This window comes from Marmota marmota, unplaced genomic scaffold (genome assembly GCF_001458135.2).
Source record: "Marmota marmota marmota unplaced genomic scaffold, marMar, whole genome shotgun sequence".
In the NCBI taxonomy this organism is placed as follows: Eukaryota; Metazoa; Chordata; class Mammalia; order Rodentia; family Sciuridae; genus Marmota; species Marmota marmota.
In genome coordinates this window covers 20,007,203-20,031,015 of record NW_026000221.1, presented here as the reverse complement: position 1 = coordinate 20,031,015, position 23,813 = coordinate 20,007,203, and the positions used below count along the sequence as shown (strand labels likewise).

At 41.0% G+C, this 23,813-nt stretch overlaps 1 protein-coding gene across 2 annotated transcripts in view; it reads right to left on the bottom strand.

Annotated features, from left to right (window-relative positions):
- Positions 1-1,180: 1,180 nt before the first annotated feature.
- Positions 1,181-23,813, bottom strand: part of Got2 (glutamic-oxaloacetic transaminase 2) — a 23,163-nt gene continuing 530 nt past the window's right edge. Inside the window, exons 2-10 of one of the 2 annotated variants that reach the window (XM_015488654.2) lie at positions 13,654-13,810; positions 12,000-12,128; positions 10,344-10,403; positions 9,447-9,608; positions 8,974-9,078; positions 7,689-7,839; positions 7,096-7,261; positions 3,513-3,663; positions 1,181-2,353 (exon numbers count right to left, since the gene is read on the bottom strand). In XM_015488654.2, the coding sequence (XP_015344140.1) occupies positions 2,231-2,353; positions 3,513-3,663; positions 7,096-7,261; positions 7,689-7,839; positions 8,974-9,078; positions 9,447-9,608; positions 10,344-10,403; positions 12,000-12,128; positions 13,654-13,810 (1,204 nt within the window). In that variant the 3' untranslated portion in view covers positions 1,181-2,230. Of the gene's footprint in view, positions 2,354-3,295; positions 3,331-3,512; positions 3,664-7,095; positions 7,262-7,688; positions 7,840-8,973; positions 9,079-9,446; positions 9,609-10,343; positions 10,404-11,999; positions 12,129-13,653; positions 13,811-23,813 lie in introns of those variants that run through there. The other variant, XM_048792077.1, reaches the window with a different exon arrangement.

Here is a 23,813-nt window from a genome sequence, read left to right as displayed (position 1 = left end):
CTGAGCAGGCAAACTACCGGACTCCATTAGGTTGGAGAACATTAGACACTTTAGACCTGGACTAGGAAACTAGAAAAGGATTGTAGGTAAATGGCCTGAACTTTTTGAGAAAATCATCAGGGTTCATACACCATGAGGAATGGGGCTCAGTGCAGAGTGAGCTGACGACCCTTATATTTAAAACACGATTAGTAGGGTTGTGAAGTTCTTTTCCGGTTAGTTGAGGTCTTGGCACCCATTCTTGCTCCAGACAGGGAGAATTTAAAGCACTTTCTCCTAATCTAGGCAGGTATTCCTCTTCCAGAGTGGCTAATACGTTTATTTAATTTTCTCTTTTAAGATACTTTTGAAAAGATATCAAGTGAGTCATCTGTTCACTGCTGCCTTCACCACCCCGTGCACCTATCAAATGCACTTATCAGTAATAGGAACCCAGAAGAGCAAAGGGCCAGGAGTGACTCTGCCTGTTGCACTGTCCCTCAGGAATGTGAAGCAAGGGAAAAACACATGCTGAGCCTGCGTTCCCTACCCAGCAACTGTCAGAACTTGAGAGGTGGCCTCTGGGCCTGACTGATCCCTGCTCCATTGCTTCTCTGACCCATCCTGAATGGCCTCTGGCACTAAGCACAAGTGGACACAATAGCTATAGGTAGGACTGATGCCAAGCAGGTGCCGACACCAGAGCTTGCAGATTGGCAATCTACTGTTTGCATTTGCTTACAAATCACTTTTAAAATACTGAATTATTTGCCTTTTTTATTCATTGCCAATTTTCAAGCACCAATAGACCTTCAACCGAGCGCTTTCATTTTCATGGCTGTCACCTCCCTCTGAGGGCTGATTACCAACCATCATCTTCCACCCAGCTTCTGATTTTTATTTATTATCTCCTTGGCCCCCAAGACATCTGAAGCTACCATCTCCCCTCCATCCCTTGCCTGTCTCTATAGGATCCACTGTGTGGCTCCACATGTCTTACAAGGTCCAAGGAATTACACCTACATTCTCGACATCTTTGGGCTGGCTTACCTCAATGGCATGAAGAAAAGGATGTACTTTGAGTCATCATTTGGGACCACTAACACATCTCTGGCTTACAGTCAGCTGGATGTGACTAAACTTCTAGAATATACACTGACATCTACCCCTTCCTCCCATTAAAGAAAAAGGTAGGCGGTGGTTGGATCTACAGTAATTTTATTGTAACAGAGAAACCAAGCTGCAGTAAGTCTACATGATTAGAGCAGATGGTGGTTATCCTTCCAAGGGTGAAGCCTAAGCCTGGCTGGCAGCACACAAACCCCAGACTATCTCCTTTCTGATCCTAACCTGTGTTGACTGACTCATGATGTGAGGTTAGTGGCTGCACAACCACAAGGAATGAAAGTAGAGGTCCAGCGGGCAGAGGCAGCATCCCAGGAGGAGACAATTACACAGTCAATGATGAGGATGCCGGCATAAAGTGCAGTCACCTACCCTCGACTATTCTTTGCCAAGAAAGAGAGGGAATGGCATGAGCAGAAAATTATGTTCTCCAATCTTAAATAGATCCTGATACGATGGGGTTCATGGTTAATCAAGCAATAGAATGGGATGGAAATCTAGGGTAGTTATAGGTCTTTGTGTTAAAGAAAAGAACAGTAATGGTAAGAAGAGACAGACATTTTCCTTATTTTCTTAAATAAGACAGGAAACAACATCTATTATTTTCCTTGCTGCAGTGGCAACAGACTCATTGGTTTTTGTAAAGCACAATTTGTGCAATATGGTCTGTTGATAGGATGCTCCACCATGGGGGGACAAATGTGAAGTGGATTGTTAATGACACAACTCAGCCTATAGCATGAGCTATGTCTCAAGCTGGATCTGCAGAGGAACCCTTTCCACCACACAGTGCTTCATTAAAGCTTCTGAAATATTGCAACATCATGACAGGTTTTTGGTGCTGTGACTTTCTTATACATGTAAACTCTTTCAAAAAAGTCGGAGATAAAAGGATGATGGGGGAGTTTGGTTTAAAGCCACAGAGTTCCAGACACCAGCCATGGATGCCTCTATCCTATCTCACTACATGTTCTTTTCTGAGAAACACATCCAATCACTAAGTGTTATGCACTGTGGTTGAAAGAAATGACCCTCTCCACCATCCACCCTCCCTTATCCTGCATGTGAATCACACAACGGCAGGGGTTGATGACAGAAAGGTTGTCTCTGTTCTCACACCAGGAAATTACTTGGTGACCTGGTGGATGGCATGTGCAAGGTAGGCCACGTTGTTGGAGGTGACCCCTGCCACAGAGATGCGGCCATCCTTTGTCATGTAGATAGAGAACTCCTTGGTCAGCCGCTCTACCTGTGGAGAGAAAACATTTTGGATACCGGTCAGGGCAGTTTCCCAGCTCTGGCACATCCCAATAGCCAACTAGTTAAATGGAAAAAATAACAGCTCTCTTTTCTCACTCACTTATGCCCCATTCCCACATTCAGTGAGCCAAATTAGAGTAAAATCATAAGAAGATATGATGAATTCTGAGATGGAATAGGTGGGAAAAAAATCTTAATCACACCACAGAACCAGAATTCAGCCATAGAACAGCCATTTCTCTTACCTTTCCTTGAAGAACCAGCAGTGGCCACAAGCAATCAAAACATTCTGGGCTAGGGGTGCAACTTAGTGGAAGAGTGCTTCCTAGCATGCAGAGGCCCTGTACTCCATCACCAGAACCTCAAAACTCTCAAGCTAGCGGGTAATGTGGGCCTCAGAAGTAAATAGCCTTATCGGGGGATACAGATAAGTAAGCAATCAACAGCAATAAAACAGGCCAGGCATGTGGTACATGCCTGTAGTCCCAGTTACTCAGGAAGCTAAGATGGAAGAATCACTTGAGCCCAATTCTAGACCAGCCTGGGCAACACAGTGAGAGACTCCATCTCAAAACATCAACATCATCGGCTCTTGCCTGTGAACCCAGCTACCAAGGGGGCTGAAGCAGGATACCAAGTTTAAGGCCAGTCTGGGCAATTTAAGTGAGACCCTGTCTCAAAAAAAAAAAAAGGTCAAGTGTGGTGGTGCATGCCTATATGACTTGGGAGGCCAAGGCAGAAGGATCACAGGTTTGAGGTCAGCCATAGCAACCTTGTGAGGCTATCTCAAAATTAAAAATAAAAAGGACTGTGAATATAGCTCAGTGGTGGTCCAGCATCCCTGGGTCCAAATCCCAGTATATATATTAAAACAAACATACAAACAAACAAAAACCTGTTGAGGCTGTAGCTCAGTGGTAGAGTGCTTACATACCATGTGCCAGGCTCTGGGTTCAATCACCAATATTGAAACAAAAATAACAAAGCCCAAAACAACACATGAAAGCTACATATTAACTTCACCTAAAAGGGCTCCAAAATAGCCATTTTCAGGGTAACCCTGAACATGCAGGCAACTTACACAGAATTATTCTGGTTTACAAGGACCTATCCATTAGTCAACTGTGGGGAAATTAGAGTCCACTCACCTGTTCAGGCTTTAGGCCTGTGAAACAAAACATGCCGATCTGGTCGGTGATGTGCTGCCAGTTGTGGGAGGAGCCCTCCTTCTTGAGATTAGAGACCAGCTGGGTCCGCATACTAATGATGCGGTCGGCCATGCCTTTCACTTCCTGCAACCTGCAAGGAGACCCCAAGAGGTAGCTCATTCTGCCAAATACCAACAATGTTTTTACCTCCCTAGTTCCTCTCCTGTTTGCCTCATTTCTTAGTCCTTGATGGAGACATGTTGTCATTGGCCAGGGAAGTAAACTATTTTGTAGTACTGTTTTTTCTAATTTTTGGTACTGGGAGTTGAACCCAGGGTCTTGCATATGTTCAGCAAGTATTTTGTCATTGACATACATCTCCCTTTTTAAAATTTTATTTTAATACTGGGTCTCATTAAATTGCTCTCACTGGTCTTGAACTTATGATCCTCCTGCTTTAGCTCCTGAGTAGCTGGGAAATACAGGCGTGTGCCATCACGTCCAGCTATAGCACTGTTTTAAATTATAGTACTTCTTTGATCACACAACTGAAATAGTTAACACACTTGAATATTAAGGAAAGCAAAGGTATCACTCAAAAACTTAGGAAGACTGAGGCAAAAGCTATGGGTTAAACAAAATATGACATTATTCTCCCTCTTTTTAAAAATTTCTGTTTAACCAGAAGTTTCCAGGTTTTTTTTTTTTTTTTGGTAGTTGTAGATGCATGGCATGCCTTCATTGTATTTGTTTAGTTTTATGTGACTCTAAGTAAGGATCAAACCTAGTACCTCATATGTGCCAGGAACGCACTTTACACTGAGCTACAACTCCAGCCCCCAATGACAATATTCTTTACATGGTTAGAATAAACATTTCTGCTTCACAATGAAGACAATGCACTGGGAACCTACAATAAGCCAAGCCATGTGCTAGATGCCGAGGACTGAGAAATGGTCCTTGCTTGTAAAAGCTAAAAGAGGATGATAGGAGCCAAATCCGTAAAAAATCAGCTATGGAACAGGGCCACATAACGTAATGCTAATGTAAGAGTGCTTTGCTAAAAGAGAAGAAAGGTGAATTTGTTCTGGGGACTAGATAATGCACTCTTCTCTGCACACCCGCCACTTGATTCTTTTTTTTTTTTTTTTTTTTTGTGGTAGTGGAGAGTGAACTCAGGGATTCTCTATGGTTGAGCTACATCACTAGTCCTTTCTTATTTTGATACAGGGTCTTGCTAAGTTGCATAGGCTGGCCTCAACTTGGTGATCCTCCTGCTTCAGCTTCCTGGGATTATAGGACCACTGCACCCTGCACCACTCACTTGATTCTGAACAGTCTTCTTCTTTCTCAGAATTTACCCTTCTATTTCATTCTCATGGTGTTGTGGGAAATTCTTGTCAGAGGTTATTAATTGGATCATGGAAAAAGCATGAAGTTTATCTTCCTGGTGTTACGTGTTCACTTTCCTAAACTCTCTCTCTATGACCATAATACCCAATGGCTAGAACAGAGTTTACGAACTGTCAATTAAAAGGCTAAATATAGAGTCCTAGGTATGTTTTTCTGACCCAGTGAAACATTTCGAAATTGGGTACTTGCACCGGGCAGTGGCGTCTACTTGTAATTGTAATCGTAGGAATTCAGGAGGCTGAGGCAGGAAGATCACAAGTTTGAGGCCAGCCTCTCTAACTTAGCAAAAACCTGCCTCAAAATAAAAAATAAAACAAGCTGGGGATGTGGCTCCGTGGTTGAGTGGCCCTGGATTCAATCTCCAGTACCAGGAAAAACAAAACAAAAGAAAAATCTGGCACATATAATTTTTAGATTTGTAATTTCTCCTAAAAAACAAGAAGCTGGTAGCACAATTCTAGTGTGTGATTACTGGTTGGGCCTGTGGAACCCCTGGCCTCTTTCCAATTGGCATATGATTTTACGTTTCCTGCTCCATTCATCCAGCTCCATTCACTTCAAGGCCCAGGTCCTAAAGGTACCAAGAGTATGACCCATGTGGACACTACCATAGCAAAGTCCCCCCACCCTCCCTGTTGTCCAGAGGATAAACACATTATCTGTGTTTTCTCTTACTTTTTTGTGGTGTTGAGATAGAGCCCAGGGCCTCATGCACGCTAGGCAAGCTCTCTACACTGAACGGCAGCCCACTTCTCACAATATCAATAAGGTGCCTCCTTGTTGGCTCTACCCCTCAGCTTTGATGTTCTTCCTCTCAGTATTTTCACCACAGAAACCACATGGAACTTTCTATGCACACTCTGTACAAAGCATGTCCCTTGTCTGTGCCTTTTCTCAGGGAGGCTTCTCTGTCCATTTTCCCTGACCTTTCATTTCTTTTAAGGGGAAAAAAAAAAACCCACTCTTAAGGCACAGCTCACACAGCAGTCCTCACCACACCCTCAACTTCCACCTGAATCGGCAGCTCTCTTATAGTCAGCATTTATTCCATTCTGTCTTATCAATGTTACATGTGTACCTTTTTCACTGGGTTCTAAACTTCCTGAAGGTACAAACTGTGTTTTGGTTATCTACTAGCACAGTGTCTGTTAGCTTTATTCACTATAGGTTCTCAAACATGTACTGAAATGCACATATTAAGATAAAAATCTGCTTGGCACAGTGGTGCATGCCTGTAATCCCAGCAACTCAGAAGGCTGAGGGAGAAGGATCACAAATTCCAGGCCATCCCTAGTGAGACCCTGTTTCAAAATTAAAAAAGGAAAATACAAAGGACTAAGGATATAGTTCAGTGGTAGAGCACTTGCCTAGCATGTGTGAGGCACTGGGTTTGACTCTCTGCACTGTGTACAAATAAATAAAGGTCCATCAACAACTAAAAAAAAAAAAAAAAAAGATATATATTAAGCTGGGTGCGGTAGCGCATGCCTGTAATCCCAGTGGCTCGGGAGGCTGAGGCAGGAGAATTTCGAGTTCAAAGCCAGCCTCTGCAATGGCGAGGTGCACAAAGCAACTCAGTGAGACCCTGTCTGTGAATAAAATACAAAATAGGACTGGGATGGGGCTCGTGGTTGAGCCCGAGTTCAATCACTGGTGCCCCCCACCCCGCAAAAGATTAAGTAACACTAATTTAGAGAACAGGTACTAAGACTTAGATGACAGATAATCAAAACCAAAAATATGAAAAAATATTGATGCAATGCTAGCTATTATTGGGACAAAACCAAAAACGTGGGAGCTGGGGATGGCTCAGTGGTAGAATGCTTGCCTAGCATGTGTGAGGCCCTGGGTTTGATCCCCAGCACCGCAAAACAAAAACTAAAATATGATCTTCTGAAGGAAGTTTTCCTATATATGCTACTTCAATTTGAACTTGATTTTAGGGACAGGCAGATTTTATTAAATAGAGATGAGAGAGTAAGAGGAACTGCTATTTCTGAATTACGAAATTTCTTATTTCTGTGGACAAAGTGCACACTTTTTCTTCTTATCCCCTTCCACATGTGGAACCTGTAAGGTTCTGTGTGTCACTAGAGGTCAATTTAAACTAGCTCTGAAGGAGCGGTGGTCAGAACACCTAGGTGGCTGGGGAGTGGCAAGGAATATTTACCACTGCTTTCGCAAATCCGGGGAAGTTAGGATGGTAGAGGCGATCCGGGCCCCGTTGAGAGGAGGGTTGGAATACAAGGGGCGAATCACAATCTTCAGCTGTGACTCCACCCTTTTGGCTTCATCAGCGTCTTTGCAGACTACGGTGAAGGCTCCCACCCGCTCGCCTGAAAAGACAAAACGGATCTTGTCTTCTAGTTCTCCCATCTAATATATTAAAGCAAATCATGATTAAATTTGTTGAATATCATCTGTTTCCACCAGAAGGGACCATGAAAATAAATTTTTTATTATAATTAAAGTTTTTAACAGACAGAATGGTGAATTGAGGCGACCAGAAAGTTTGAGTATTCAAGATTTCTTTTCATTTTATCTATTGTCTTGGCTCCTGCATTAGTTACTTTTTGTTTAGAGAAACAGGAATCAGTTTTCTTAGCTGGAGGAATTCAAGGACATTGAAGAAGATAAAAAAAAATCTGTAAAATCCACTATACCAATCTTTCCTCCCTGGGTAAGGAGCAACATGGATATATACATATGCAACCCAAACTCAAGTTCATCAGAACATATAGCACACTGGGTCCTCTAGCTTACCATATAAGCCCATGTTCTTGGCATATGATTGGCAGAGACAAACATTAATGCCCTGTTCGATGAAGTGGCGCACAGCCCAGGCATCCTTGTCACCATCACCACTGGCAAAGCCTTGGTAGGCCATGTCAAAGAATGCAAAGAGATTCTTTTTCTGGGAAGGAATGAGAAGACCAAAGCTTTAGGTAGCCATCTGAAGATGTACTATGTAGTTACTTGTGTTTATTGGGACCACAACTGTTCCACCCAGATAAAACCAATCCTATTTCTTCACCAGATGCAGTTTGGAAGATGTCTTAATTTTCCCAGAGTTAAGTATCAGCATATTAATCAAAAGACATTAAGAAAAGAATCTTAATTTAAGTGTACCCAGAATGCTGCTTAGTCAAACAGAAGACTCTTCTAAGGCCCACGGAGGAGTCTGGGTAATTATTTTTGGTCTAGTAGCACAGGACCAAACTTTTCTGTGATTAACTTAATTCTGGTAGCCTCATTAGAACCATCTCATTCTGAAACGGCTTTGATTGCTGTTTGTCTCATTCTGTTTGTAGCTTAGGTTTATGTGTATGTGTGGTACTCAGATTGAGCCCAGGGTTGCTCTGTCCCTGAATTACATCCCAAGACTTTTTTATTTTTTATCTTGAGATAGGGTCTTGTTAAATTGCTGAGGCTGGCTTTGAACTTGTGATCTCTTGCCTCAGCCTCCTGAGTCACTGGGATTCCAGGCATACACCACTATGCCAGGCTTCTGCAGCTTAGATTTGACAAAAGTTAGTGAAAATGGGGACACAAGATAATAGGAATAACAATAATCCTTCCTCTGTAGGAATTCTGATGCCTTCTCTGATAGCCAGCTACACTCTGGGAGTGATAATGACAAAGTCAAGGAAAAGTGGAAAAGTAGTTAAGTATGGCACTCAGGGTGGAGAAGGGCAAAAAAAAAAAAAAGTATAAGGGCTGTGCCAGTAATCACTGCCCAGGGCAGCCACAGGCACCACCAGAAGACACCCTGGGCCAGCAGTCTGTTGTGCAAATGGGCCAATGACAGGTTTTATCAGAATTCACTACATCTGGGCTGAGAAACAAAAATTATTTTCAAACTGCTCATGTATCATCAATTACAGAACTACTGATTATGCAAATGAGGAGACCCTTCCTGGCAGCTTATCATGTGTAGAAAGTTTGTACAGATTCAAGGTTAATAAATTCTTATTGTTAAGACTTTGTCAAGTTAAGAATCAAGGCTAGTTACTTAACAGAACTGTCACCATTGGTTCATCCTCCTCACCTTTACCACAGACGCTATTTCCTTCCACTGCTCAGGACGAGGGTCCACTCCTGTGGGATTGTGGGCACAGGCATGCAGGAGAATAACACTCTGCTCTGGCATTTTCTAAAGAGAAAGGGAACTAAGAGGTGACTCTGTTTTGCAGCTTTTTAGGTTCCACAGGGTCACTATTTCGTAAGTAATAAAGGAAACCTGAGGTCTAGGAATTAGCTCCCTCTCAGTATTTTAAGATATTAGGACCCAGCTGGGAGACATCAAATGTCCACAAGGAAGCTTTTTTTTTTTTTTTAAATATTTATTTCTTAGTTTTTTGGCGGACACAACATCTTTGTTTGTATGTGGTGCTGAGGTTCGAACCCGGGCTGCACGCATGCCAGGCGAGCGTGCTATCGCTTGAGCCACCTCCCCAGCCCCGTCCACAAGGAAGTTTATGCCTTGTTCTTTCACCCTTCCCACCCCGATGCCACACTTACCGAAATGTCTTCTATGGCGCCTGTGAAGTCAAAACCACAAGTCTTGGGGTCATAGTACCGATAACCCTGCAGCTTCATGCCAGCATCCCTGAAAATGGGTGTATGATTTCCCCAGGACGGTTTGGGTAGAAAGACATCTCGGCTGAACTTAAAAAATCTTTCCTAAGAGATGGGATGAAGGGGAATGGAAAAAATGAAGGAAAAAAAGAGGTAAAAACATTGGTATGTTTCCTTGAGAGAACACTTTTTTTTTTTTCCTGCTGAAACCCAGCTTAACTCTATGGTGGAGAAATGCACTGAATCAGCAGCAAGACTGTGTGGGTGACTCAGGCTTTGACAGTTACCCTTGCTGTGTGGCCAAGGACTATCTGGGCCTCACTTTCTTCACTTATAAAATGGGTTAACAGAACTTCCCTTACAGGGATTAACTGAGTTAAAATACAAAAGCTCCCTAGTAACAGTATGTGGTCAATAAACTGAATTTCTCATTATTGTTATATCTTCCATGTAATTTCTCCAAAGTACTTACTTTCTTTCTTTTTTTTTTTTTGTTACCAGGGATTCAACCCAGAGGCACTTAACCACTGAGCCACATCCCCACCTCTTTTTAATATTTTATTTAGAGACAGGGTCTCGCTGAATTGCTTAGGGTTTCTCTATGTTGCTGAGGCTGGCTTTGAATTTACAATCCTCCTGCCTCAGCCTCCTGAGCTGCTGGGATTACAGGAATGCTCTTGGTACCCTGTTAAGTACAGGGTACTTTTAAATCAGAGAAAAGGAAATCTGCCAACTCTGTGGAAAGAGGAAACCTACTTCTGAGTCAGCAGTCAAATACACACATGACAGGAAGCCCTGCTGCTCTCAAAAGTTCTTTGCTAAAGGAGTTTTCAGACTCACCATAAAATTGGCTCCGACCCTTAAGGCGCCAGTTCCAGAAATGGTCTGCACGGTGACAAACTGTTGGAGAGATGCCGGTAGTCAGTGATGTGGATAGCCACAGAGAGGACCTACTGTGTCTAGTCAGTACCCTTTGTGCTTTTTTTTTTTGGTACTGGGGATTGAACTCATGGGCACTTGACCACCGAGCCACATCCCCAGCCCTATTTTGTATTTTATTTAGAGACAGAATCTCACTGAGTTGCTTAGTACCTTGCTTTTGCTGAGGCTGGCTTTAAACTTGCCATCCTCTTGCCTCAGCCTCCCAAGCTGCTGGGATTACAGGTGTGCATACAGCATCTGGCTTAATAGCCTTTGTTCTTGAGAAGCTAATTCCTTATGGCCTGGCAGTACTATCCATGTTACATGGAAAACTTCTAGAACACAAACATTCCTCCAATATACAGAAGGAATTATTTACATAAAAAAGCATAAGAGACCAAGAACAGTCATTATGTTAGAATTACTCTAGAATTATATAAAATGAACTGATACTCTGAATATCAATGTTCTTTGAAAATCAAGTCAGTAAGTACATTAGGATGTTTGTATGTTTTATTTATTTATTTTTTTTGTGGTGCTGGAAATCAAACCTAGGGCCTTGCACATGCCAGGTAAGTGCTCTACTACTGGACCACACTCCCAACCTATATATGTTGTCTTCCTTCTAGGCCTACCCAGAAAAATAAATACGCAAATATAGTCTTTAAAAAGCACATGATTTTCTTCAAGAGAAGTAAACCACAATGCACTTAAGTTCACATGTTGGGAGCATGGTCTTCTCTTTTTTGTTTGTCACGTTTTGTTTTTATTTTTTAATCTTTTAAAATATTTTCCTGTATTTTTTATTAATGTATTATAATCACAAATAATGGCAGGACTCACTGTTACCTTTTTTTTTGGGGGGGGGGAAGGGGATACTGGGGATCCAACCCAGGGATGCTCAACCACTGAGTCACATCCCCAGCCTGTTTAACATTTTATTAAGAGACAGGGTCTCACTAAATTGCTGAGGCTGGCTTTGAACTAGAGTTTCTCCTGTTTTAGTCTCCCCAGACACTGGGATTACAGGTGTGCACTATTGTGCCCAATCTGTTACATATTTGTATATGCAAGGGATGGGTCTTCTTTCTTTCAATGCCCAAACTGGTTGGGACAGGGATGATGACAAAACCAGATTGGTTCTGCCTCCCACAGTCCACCTGTGGGTGGTTTCTACCTGCTTCTCTCATCTAAGCTGGAAGCTTAGCACACGAGTGTGGGGACTAATTATAGGCCTAAAACTAGTCCCAGGTAGGCAGTTCTAAAGCACAGTTAATGTAAGATGAATAAAATACATGGACACTAATAGCAAAAGTAGGGCCAAACCTATCTATCATTTTTAGGATTATTAGCACATTTTTAGAATTGATGTTATATGAAATCTTTTTAGTTACTGCCAATTTAACTTTATTAGCAAGTGTAGCCACCTCAATCACCACACACTTATAAATCTTTTCCTATTTGTTTAAAATTGTTTAAATTACTTTAAATTTGTTAATAAATTTGTTTAAATTACTTTAAATTTGTTACATATAAAAGCAGACCCTGTATGATGCCAGAGTCTGCTTGGCTTACCCGGCCACTTTTCAACACCTCACTGTTCTCACCCAGGGCTAGTTCTGCAGATGCCTTACAAAATTCAGCCAGTCCACCAATGGGCAGGTATTCCTTGTCCAAATTTTTTGCAGCAATCTGGGCCTCTGCCTAGACAAAAGAAGAATGCATCTGTTTAGTTTCTTCTCCCTACCTGAAACTAAGATTATTAATTAATATTTTACAGTTAAATTCTGGAAGTCATCTTGCTTTGAGAAAAGTCTTGCTATGTTCTAGATTTTTTTGTGGGTAGGTATACAGTCTCTCCTGATAATCATTTACATAAAATGCCATTCCTGGAATGCACAAAAACAAAGTTTAGGTGCAATAGCTAAAGTAGACATAGGCGACAAAACTAAATACATGAAAGGGAAGCATTTCAAGGTGTATGCCAGTCTAGGAACTTCCAAGAATTAATAGTCATAGCCACATATTTTCATGCTTTACAGTCAGAGGCCTGGCTGTCCCTTACCAACTATATGAGTTATTTAACCTTCCTGAGTCCCATTTTCCTCATTTGTTAAACATAGGGACACTGTTTTTTTTTTTTTCCTCTTGTATTGGGGGGATTGAGCCCAGAGGCACTTAACCACTGAGCCACATCCCCAGCACTTTAAAAAAAATAGTTTACTTAGAGACAGGGTCTCACTGAGTTGCTTAGGGCCTCTCACTAAGGTGCTGAGGTTGGCTTTGTACTCATGATCCCCCCAAGCCACTGGGATTATAGGCATGTGCCACCATGCCCAGTGGGACAACTGTTTTTACGTCTCATGTGGCTGAAGTGGGTGTTAATAAGACAATGTACAACAGTGCTTGGTGGTGCTGGAGCTTGTAATAGCGAATGTAAATTAAATAAATTATTATTATTTTTGGTGGTGTTGGGGATCAAACCCAGGGCTTTGTGCATGCTCGATAAGCATTCTACTACTGAGCTACAACCTCAGTCATGATTAATTTTTAAAACCTGTTCTAAGTGGTTAATTATATGAAAGTTAAAATAGAAACCAAGTCACTAATAGAATGAATGAAAAAACAAAACAACAAAAAAAAACAAAACAAAACTGTAGTTCAGCAAGAAGGATGGACAGCGCATACCTGTGGACAATGGTTTTTCTAAGGCAAACAAAATGGGAGAAACAGAAAATAACAATAGTAACTCTCATGTACAGAGGGCTATTTTCCTCTTGCCAAGAGACAATGTTTAAATTTTTGGTCTTCTTGTGTACCCTCACGTTTAAATATGACACTGTCTCTTTTAAAATCTTGGAAAAGACAGTATGATTCTAGCACCCCCACCCCCTGCCTTTTGTTTCTTTCAGTAATGGAAATTGAACTCAGGGGTACTCTTACCACTTAGCTACTTCTCCCAACCTTTTTTAATTTTGAGTAACTAAGTTGCCTAGGCTGGTCTCGAACTTGTGATCCTCCTGCCTCAGCTTCCCAAGTCACTGGGATTACAGGCATGCACTACAATATCTCTCATTTTTAGAGCCAGTACTAAACCAGAAAACCTGAGCAATGCACACAGTTCATGCCAGAACTACAGCCCAGGGCTGTGGCTGTACTCTTTCCGTGGCTGTCATGTGCTCCCCTCCGTTCATTCTTCTTAACCAGCTGAGGCAGATGGCAAGCTCACCTTCCGGACGCTAGGGAGCACATAAGGCTTTCCATTATCATCTCGGTAGGCACCAACTCCCAGGTTCATCTTTTTGCTGTTGGTGTCTCTCTTGTAGGCTTCAGTGACTCCCAGGATGGGATCTGGGGGTCCCATTTCTACATGGGCCCACCAAGAGCTGAAATGAAAAACCTTGTCTCAGTTACTTAGTGAGATGCCATGGGCAGAGTCGTCCTTGATCTGCCAAAGATCCATTTCAGCAAATGTCTGCATACTATGCACAGGGTACAGTAACAGGTACTGATAATCCAAGAATGCAGAAGACTTCAGAGCACTTTGTGGAAACTTATAGAGCAACAATTTCAACACAGATACTATGAGATGCAGAAGGTGGGGCATCCGGATTACTATGGGAGAACGGGGTACATGTGTAAGCTCTTAAAGCATCCTAAACCTGACCTGAATTCTCATCCAAAGAATACTTCAAGTCATCTGGCAGTGAGAAGCTAAGAGCGGTAAAAGATGGGACAAGAGAAGCAAGGGGTGTTCAAGAATCTCATGTGCCTCTGTGAGGGGCCTGGGTTTGATCCTGTTCTCAAATCTGTTAGAGCATGGTTAGGGATGCTGGCTAAACACCCTGGGGTCTGCCTCAGATATAGTGACACCTGGAGAAACATGAAATTTTTTTTGAGGGTGACAGTGATTACGTGAGGGGAGTGACAAAGTGAGTGAACTTGGTGCAGGGCACTAAATCATGAGTGGTAAGAGTGGATGCAGAAGGATCAACAAAGAAGCTGGTTGCTTAAGACAAAGAGATGAGGACAAGAACCAGGATCATGACAGTAGGAGCAGAGAGGGAGAGAGTTGAAAGATGCTTAGGAATTTAGAATTGGCAGGAAGAAATGGTCATGACATCCTACTGTTCATCATTACTTAAAGGGTTAAAATGTCTGACATAGTCATCATTTTATATTTGTATGTCATGATTTTACTTTAGCAAAGCCAAACAAAACAACCATTCTATAACAGTCTTAGAGACCATCCGTGGATGCCAATGGAATCACCTGACTGGGCCGGGTGAGTTGTGCTGCTGGGGAAGTGGATCTCATCTTTCCTTGGCTCCCAGAGTGAATGTGAAGCCCAAGATGCAATAGAACCCCCCCGCCCCCCACCCCAGACTAAACCCCAGGGCATTACACATGCTAGGCAGCTGCTCTACCACTGGGTTATACCCATCCCACAATTCAACTTCAAATGACTTTTTTCTGGTTTGTTCCCCACTCTCTTCTGATTTTATTTTTGGTTTAGTTATGGCCAACAAGCTAGTTCCTGTTTTATAGTAGCAATGAGTAGGATTTCAGTAGAAGGACGGCAGAGAAAGATTCTCTGTTGGGTGAGAATGACAGAGATCTGCTTTGTTAGGTCTTCTTGTTCGTTTTTCTTTTAAAACTTGGAGCTTAAATCAACTAGGAATTCTTTGGCTTAAAAAAAAAATTCAGACCTGAATATTTTGCTTTGTTTACTGTGGTCCTATAACCAAAAGTGTATCTAAAGAGCTATAATCTTGGCATATATAAGTTATTCAGAACTTTAATTAAAAAACAAAACAACAACAACAAAAAAAAAAACTTTGAGTGCCTGAATGTGAAATGCTTTCTATCTCTGAAAGTACAGATAAATTAGATGATAAATGTCTCAAATAAAATATTTGAGTTATAAAATGCATGTTATACTATACTTAACATGAAAAGTCATAGCTGTTTTCATTAAATTAAAATTATCAAAGATTTACTCATGTGAACTTGAATTCCTAAAGTGTTTCTGAATTCATTTAAGAAAAACAATGTTGCTGGGCTCGGTGGCCCAAGCCTGTAATCCCAGCTACTGAGGAAGCTGAGGCAGGTAAATCTGAGGCCAGACTAGGTAAATTAGTCAGATTCTGTCTCAAAATAAAAATGGCTGAAGATGTAGCTCAGAGTTAGAGCTCTACTGGGTTTGTCCCAGTTTTAAAAAAAAATAAATGTAAAATTATGAAAAACATAAATTTGCATTACACCAATTAATCTCTCAAACTTCTAATTTCAATAGTAATTATATACTTCTACTCTCTCTTTTATTTTTTGGTACTGGGGATCAAACCCAGGGGTGCTTAACCACTGAGCCACAGCTCCAGTGCTTTTTAATATTTTATTTAGAGACAGAGTCTCACTGAGTTGCTAATCTGCTGAGGCTGGCTTTGAACTTGTGATCCTCCTGCCTCAGCCTCCCAAGTTGCTGGGATTACAGGTATGTGCCACAGTGCCCAGCTACTTCTATTCTTATTAATAGATTTGTTAGAACAAGTTTATATTTATAGGAAATGAATCATAATTTTCATCCACTCCTAGTTTCCCCCATTGTTAACATTGTATATTAGCATAGGACATTTGTTACAATTAAGAAACCCATAAAGATACATTATTAAGTCCACTAATTATTCAAATTTTCTTAGGTTTTACTTATTTCTGTTCCAGAATTCCTTCAAGTTTACCACACTATACTTAGTTATCTTGTCTCCTTAGGTTTCTCTTGGCTGTGATAGTTTCAGACTCTCTTTGTTTTTGATGCCCTTGAATGGTTTTGGAGAATGTTGGTCAGGTTGTATGTTGTAGGATATTCCTCTATTGGTATTTGATGTTTTTCTCGAGATTAGACTGGGGTTATAGATTTTTTGGAGAATAGTAATTATACTTTATAAAATGTCAGCTGAAAGATAATTTCTAAGACCGTTTAGGTAATTTTTTTTGTATTGGGGATTGAACCCAGGGGTGTTTAACCACCAAGTCACATCCCTAGCCCTTTTAAAATATATTTTATTAGAGAAAGGGTCTTGCTGAGTTGCTAAGTGCCTAAGTTGCTGAGACTGGCTTTGAACTAGAGATTTTCCTACCTCAGCCTCAGCCTCCCAAGCCGCTGGGATTACAGGTATGCATCACCAAGTCTGATCATCCCCAGTCCTTTAAATTTTTTTTTTTTTTGGAGACAAGGTCTTACTTAATTGCTTAGACTGGCCTTGGACTTATAATCCTGCTTTAGCCTCCCAAATTGCTGGGATTAGAAGGGTAAGCTGCCACATGAGGCTTCTTTAGGTAACTAAATCTTAGACTAATATTAGAATGAGTTAATTAATGGTTTAACTAATCAACGGATATTCAGATAATTTCTTTCTAAGTAAGACAGGATATAGGCACATTGAGTACTAAGCATAATATAAAGTTTTTATATTTTTTGCTTATTTTTACATGCTCTTGGGAGGGTAGCTGTGAGTTATTATAAGAATATGCTCTGTTACATCAGAGGGTATAGAAGGTGTGTGTGTGGCTGTGAAAGTTGTACTCAGTGTGTTCATGAGCTGCTTAAAATGCAAACTAGCGGGAGGCTAGCATCATTGCCTCCCTACTTAGTTTTCTCTGTGAAATAGAAGTTGTTTTGGTTAAAAGATAATCAATATGTTGTTGAGAACATACTGTACTAGGATCAATAGTGATAGAGAAACACAACTGTGTTTTATTTTCCAAGGAAAAAAAGCAGCAGTTGTTCTCAAACTTTTTTGAATTTAAATCCCTTTATACTCTTTAAGCTTATTGAGGACTCCAAAGAGCTTTTGTTTGTTTATTTTTCTGCCTTAAGTTCATTTGTGCAAACAGCACAAGAGGGCATCAGCACCATGCAGACGGCAGCTGCTGGGTTACAGCAGTCTTTCTGCCATCAGGTTGGCAGGCAGAGGCCAAAACCATGGAGCCTGGGCACCTTTGGAAGCCTGAGAAGGAACTGAAGCTGAAGCCCTAGCCTGAGTCTTTTGGGTTTTGGCCTGGGCTTTTGGCTGGCAGGGCCCAAAACCCTTGGCATTGTGGGAGCTCGGGTGAGTGACAAGGGCAAGCCAATTGAGCTGTGGCTGAAGCCCCTCAAAGAGCATTTATTTATGTGTGGTATAATGATGTTTATTAGACTAGAAATTAAAACTCAAGAACTTTGTTGTACTTATCATTGAGTCACTTGAAAATAGCAATGATGAAAACACTGCAAACTGCTATTTATGTTAGCATAAATAAATTTTTTTTTTTTTTTGCAGTGGGTGCTGGGGCTTGAACCCAGAGCTTCATGCATGAAAGAGCTAATGTTCCTTCTCAGGCTTCCAAAGGTGCCCAGTTTTATGTTTAATTTTAAAAATTTATTGTCATTTTAGTTAAATAGAAAACCATTGATTGATTATTTCTCAGGAACTCACAATCCTATCTTAATTAAGTGGCCAAATATCATGTAATAATTTTAAAAAAATATCTTTATTTTGTTTATTTATTTTTATGTGGTGCTGAGGATGGAACCCAGTGCCTCATATGTGTGAGGCAGGCTCTCTGCTACTGAGCCACAACCCCAGCCCCTCATGTAACAATTTTTTAAAAAATCAAATTCAAACAAAATTTTCAGACTTTCATTGAAATTATCTTTGATATTTTCCAGAGGGCCCCTAGAGAGTATTGGCTTTTCTTCAAATAGTCTTCTGGCAGAATAGATACATTAATAATATATCAAACTATTACCATGAAGATTTTTACCTCATGGTAAATATTGAGCAAAGTAATATGGTAAATATTAATATTATGCCCACATAAATAAAAGGTCTTGAGGCGCTTTAGCTGTAAGCTAAAAAGATTAGTTTACTCCTTTTCTTCAGAGGAAATAGGAAAGAAGCTTTTTACATGGTTTCATATTACATAAAATGAAGTCTTGCCAGGTGTGGTAGTGCACACCCATAATCCCTCACTCCAGAGACTGAGGCTGTAAGCTTGAGGCCAGCCTCAGTAATTCAGTGAGACCCTATAACAAAATGAAAAATAAAGAGGGCTGGGGATGTCGCTCAATAGTGAAGTGCCCTTGGGTTCAATGATCAGTACCACAAAAAACAAAAACAAAGTCTTTCAGATCTCCTAGATTAATCATTTAACTTGTGTGTGGCGGTGCAAACCTATAATTCCAGCAACTCAGGTGGCTGAGGAAAGAGAATTGCAAGTTCGATGCCAGCCTCAGCAACTCAGTGAGGCCCTAAGCAACTGAGGAGACTCTGTCTTAAAATAAAAAATGAAAACTGTTGGGATGTAGCTCAGTGATTAAGCATCCCTGGTACAAAACCTAAAACAAAAAACCAAAATGCAAAAAACAAAACAAAACAACAACAACAGCAAAAAACCCCCAAATTTGTGTGCATTAACATGTGCTAAGAGCTGGGAATGTAAAATCATCATCCCTTACCACCAGGGCAGTCCAATGGGATGGCCAGGAGGGAGCTAGAAACAATGCAGGTTGGAAGTCTATGTGTGCGGTGGAGGAGGGGGGCGAGGAGAAGAGGATTCACAGAGACAAGGAGAGGCCTAGGGCACTGCATATGGTTTATAGGAGCCTGAGGAGAGGACTTAAGAGCTTAAGGAAGGGGAGGAGAGTATAGGGTTAGGAAGGCTTCCAGGAGGAGGTGACCCATGAGCTGAATGCTAAGGATAAAAGAAGGCCATTCTAGGAAGAGGCTTAAGAATAACATCTGAGGATGGGAAAGAGCTTGGTGTTGCACTGAAAGTGAAAGCTCGGGAAGCAAGGCTCCAAATCACTCAGGTTGAACAGCTCCTGTTCTCTTGGTAAACATCCACCTAATCTCTACCAAGCCAATGAGGCATATGGATGGCAGGTATTACGTGGCAGTACAGAGCTGTATTCATGCTCTTGTGCTGGGTTCAGAATTGCCTTAGAGTCAATAGCTGCGATTGGTATATACAATTAATTCTGTTACTTAACAGTAGTAATGGGGACGGAACCTGGGGCCTCATGCAAGCTAGGCAAGCACTCTACCACTCAGTTACATCTCCAGGTCTGTTTTTTTTTTTTTTTTTTAATTTTTTAAAATTTTGAGACAGGGGGCTGGGATTGTGGCTCAGCGGTATAGCGCTCGCCTAGCATGCACGGGACCCGGGTTCCATCCTCAGCACAACATAAAAAAAATGAATAAATAAAGGCATTGTGTTGTGTCCACATACACCTAAAAAATAAATATTAAAAAAAAAAATTGAGACAGTTTTGCTGAGACTGGTCTTGAATTTACAATCCTCTAGCTCTGGCCTCCCCAGGAGCAGGGATTACAGCTGTGCACCACCACACCCAGATGCTTACTTCTTTTAATGGTCTCCTTTAGTAGCTTGCCTTGGGAAAACTGCATGGATTCAAACAGCAGCTCAGCCACCTACCAGCTAAATGAGTGAAGGCAAGTGAAATGACTCCTCTAAGTCTTATCTTTCCTTATCCATAAAATGGGTCCTAATGGTACCCCTATATTGCAGGGTGGATATAAGCATGAAAAAGCTCAGAACAAAGGCCGGCACACAACAAGTGCTTGATGTTAGCAAGTATCTTGTTATTAGATCACAACAGCACTTTCTTTTCTTTTTTTTTAGTTTTCGTGGACACAACATCTTTGTTTGTATGTGGTGCTGGGGATCGAACCAGGGCCGCACGCATGCCAGGCGAGCGTGCTACCGCTTGAGCCACATCCCCAGCCCCACAACAGCACTTTCATTTGCAACTACCCTACCACTAGTTTGGAGCTTCATGAGGACAGCTGAGAATTCAAGAAACATACTGTCATAGGACTACACAATCAAATGCAGGTCTTCTCTGCCTTTCAATTACTTCTACTTACCCTGCCCCCCCAATAGTCTCAGGAGACATTATCATAATCAAGTGTCAGAATTCAAAATCCCCACTTCCCCTTTCTTTTTAATCATTGCTTCAGGCTGCTTGGCCATTTCTAGCACCTAAACAATAGTAAGAAACACAGATACCTTGAAACAACTTCTAAATTGGGCCTGAAGAAAACTTTGGTTATTTCTTATCCACAATTCAGATCCTGTAGCCATCTGCCTATCTATATCACTGTCATTAACTGCTGAGTGAAAGGAATACTTTGAATGTCAAGGGCATATTAGATTATAAAAGAGCAACTTCTAGAAAGTAACTTTCTTTTCTTTCTTTCTTTTTTTTTTTTTTGCGGTGGAAATTGAACCCAGGGCCTTGTGCATGTGAGGCAAGCACTCTACGGAATGAGCTATATCCCCAGCCCAGTAACTTTCATTTTTAAAAAGGTGGTCTGCCTCCAAGGCTCTTATACAATAATGACAGAGCTGCCCCTAGCCACAAGGACAGAAGGCATCCTTCTTCTTCTTCTTTTTTTCTTATATTTTTAGTTGTAGATGGACATATACCTACCACAGAGCCACAACCCCAGTGCAGCCATTCTCATTAAACAGTATGAAAAGCACTTATTTGTCAAATTCTTTAAAATGTTCAGCATATAAATCCATTCTCTCAGAAACTACCTTCAGTCTTCTGGTCTCTTAAGAATAATGCTAAAAGTAATGTCAAAATTACTTTTAATTTGAATTACTTTTAAAGTGAATTTTAAGCGCTCTGTATACAGGAGCAGCAGTAACTCAATTTGATCAGCTCTTCTTTAGTAATCATTTTTCAGGTCCTCTATGTCCTTCATTATGCCACTCCTTAAAATGCTAAAGACTATGCAGATGTTTAAGAAATTGCACTAGATGAAACAGTGTGCTCTGGAGATAAAATTGATGCTGATAACCTATGGCTTACAAAGTGATTCCTATCAAGGCCCTTTGGACGTAAGCACAAAGCCTCAAACAATGTTTGACCAGTCCAAACAATATTTGAGCAATACTGACTAGCCAACCAAAAGACATTAGGTACAAAGTATTCAGATAAACATTTCCAGTTCAAATGCTTTGCATTTCTTGGAGATATTAGCCTATCTGGTACTCTAGTTTTAAAAATGCATTTCCTCACATTCTTCTTATTTTAAAACGAGAAGTTAACTTGCCCATGATCACAGAGCTAAAAAAGGCACAAATCATACAACAATTGTGATCTTTTAACTACTAGTTCTTGTACCACTATTGCACACTGCCTTTCAAAGGGGTCCTTCAGTCATTTCACAAAAACATTAAATAATAAGAATTAAAATTCATAAGGCTTTGGTTTCTATCTCTAGCACCACAAATAAATACAAATCATTATAAATAAAAATACATTAGTATGTCACTATGCATAGGTCAACACAAAAGTTATGTTCATTGTTTTCATTTTAAACAATTTGGCTAAATGAAATATTAAATTTAGAAAGCATTTCACATAAATGATCTGAGTATGAAAAATATTTCATTGGATAAATCCTGAGTTCTTCAGAATATCAATTGCCAAGGTTTTAGGTTTTATCGTATTAAAATGAGTTTTTTTTAAAGAATCTTAAAAATAAAATAAAAGAAACTTCAATGGGTTTTCCACTTAAATTTTAAGTGGGAATTTTTAATGTTTACCACTTCTAGCATTTGGCTTTAAGTAAAGATCACTTCCACTGTGGAGGGAGTGAAGGATCTCACTTCCTTGTTTGAATAGTTACAACCACCAGACAGAGCATCTATCACCCAATCCTAGATCACTGTTTAAATCTGAATGGCAGCTCCTCCTCATCAGATACTCTGATATTTTAAGACTTTTTCTTGTTCCATAATTTGAAGCATTATGGTCCTCCTATGTGTTTAGATTTTGATATAAAATTCAACATTTATACCATATTTGTTTTAAAAATAGGGTTTGAGGGGCTGGGGGTTGTGGCTCAGTGGTAGAGTGCTAGCCTAGCATGCCTGAGGCACTGGGTTCAATCCTCAGCACCACAGGAAAATAAAATAAAGATATTGTGTCCACATATAACCAAAAAATAAATATTTAAAAAAATAAATAAAAATAGGGTTTGAACATTCACTTTCAAAGACCTGCCAGGCACTATTATATAAGTGCTGTGATACCACACTGAACAAAGTAGGTAAGGTCTCTGCTCTCATATACCCTCCATTCCCCTTTTAAATTTTTGAGAGTCATGCTAAGTTGCCCAGCCTGGTCTAGAATTGTGATCCTCCTGCCTCATCTTCCAGAAAAGCTAAAATTACAGGTGTGGGCAGGGTCACCTGGCTCATGAAACTTGCACTCTAATGGGGAAAAGGCAGAAGAGAAAAAAAACCAGCTCTCAAAAGGGAAAGAATAACTAAAAGGTCACACCAAAAAGAGAACTTCACCAAGCACTTTAGTTCTAGAGCTCAGGTCATCCAGCCAAACCCATAAAAATAGAATTATTTTAAGATTACCATATAGTGAAATGGACTTTCTCTTAATTAGAGTTTTAAGCATTTCTTTTTGTTCTCCAATTTTTCTTCATAAATCACTCTTAATTATGGCCCACTAGGTAGGTAAGCTTAAAGAGCACACATTGACAGCGAGCCAAGAAGGAACCAAAATAAGAGAGAGAAGAACGTGGAAAAGCCAGGGCAAAACTGTACTGCCAAGAGTGTGGGGCTTTGGAAAGGACAGGCTGTTCTGCTGACTTAAAGACCTTGTGCATATATTCAAACGAAAGGTCAAAGAACGTATAATAGGCTTCTGGTAGTTAATATGCGCTTGGAGGTGGTTTTAAGATTGGGCTCCTCATTAGGTAGTACTTAAAAGTGGCAGCCCCAAATCGGCTTGTGTGAATTAATCGCCTGGATCAGGTTTCCACTAGTTAGAAATTCCTACTTTATTCTATGCTCTGAAATTTCCTTCTGTCCTACATATCACAATTTAAAACTACATATTTGTCATTTTTGGAGAGAAGTATGTCTTTCCCTCTAACTTGTTCACGGCTGTATCGCCAGCATCTATCTGGAATAGTGCCTGGAGAAACTGGGGTTACGAAATACGGAATGAATGAGCACAGAGAGATGGAAGAGATGGAAAGACTGTGGATTCCCTACGGCCGGACCTCCTAAGGGTTTAAAAAAAAGGGGGTGGGGGGAGAGGTGCACTGCACTTCAGTCCTTTCCCATCCAAAGACCAAAAGGGTCAGCCGGGACACAGGTGGTAAAACCGACTGGAGGATGCCGCACGCCAAGGTCATGGGATGCAGTGAGGAAAGCGAGGTCCGAGAGCCGGCACTCTGGGCACCTTCCTCCAGGACGTTTCCTTCCCCCTGGCACGCAGGCGGCAGCCAGCCGCCGCCCTGTCCAGCCCAACTCGCCCCGGCTCCAGCAAGGCTAAGACCGGTGCGCCCG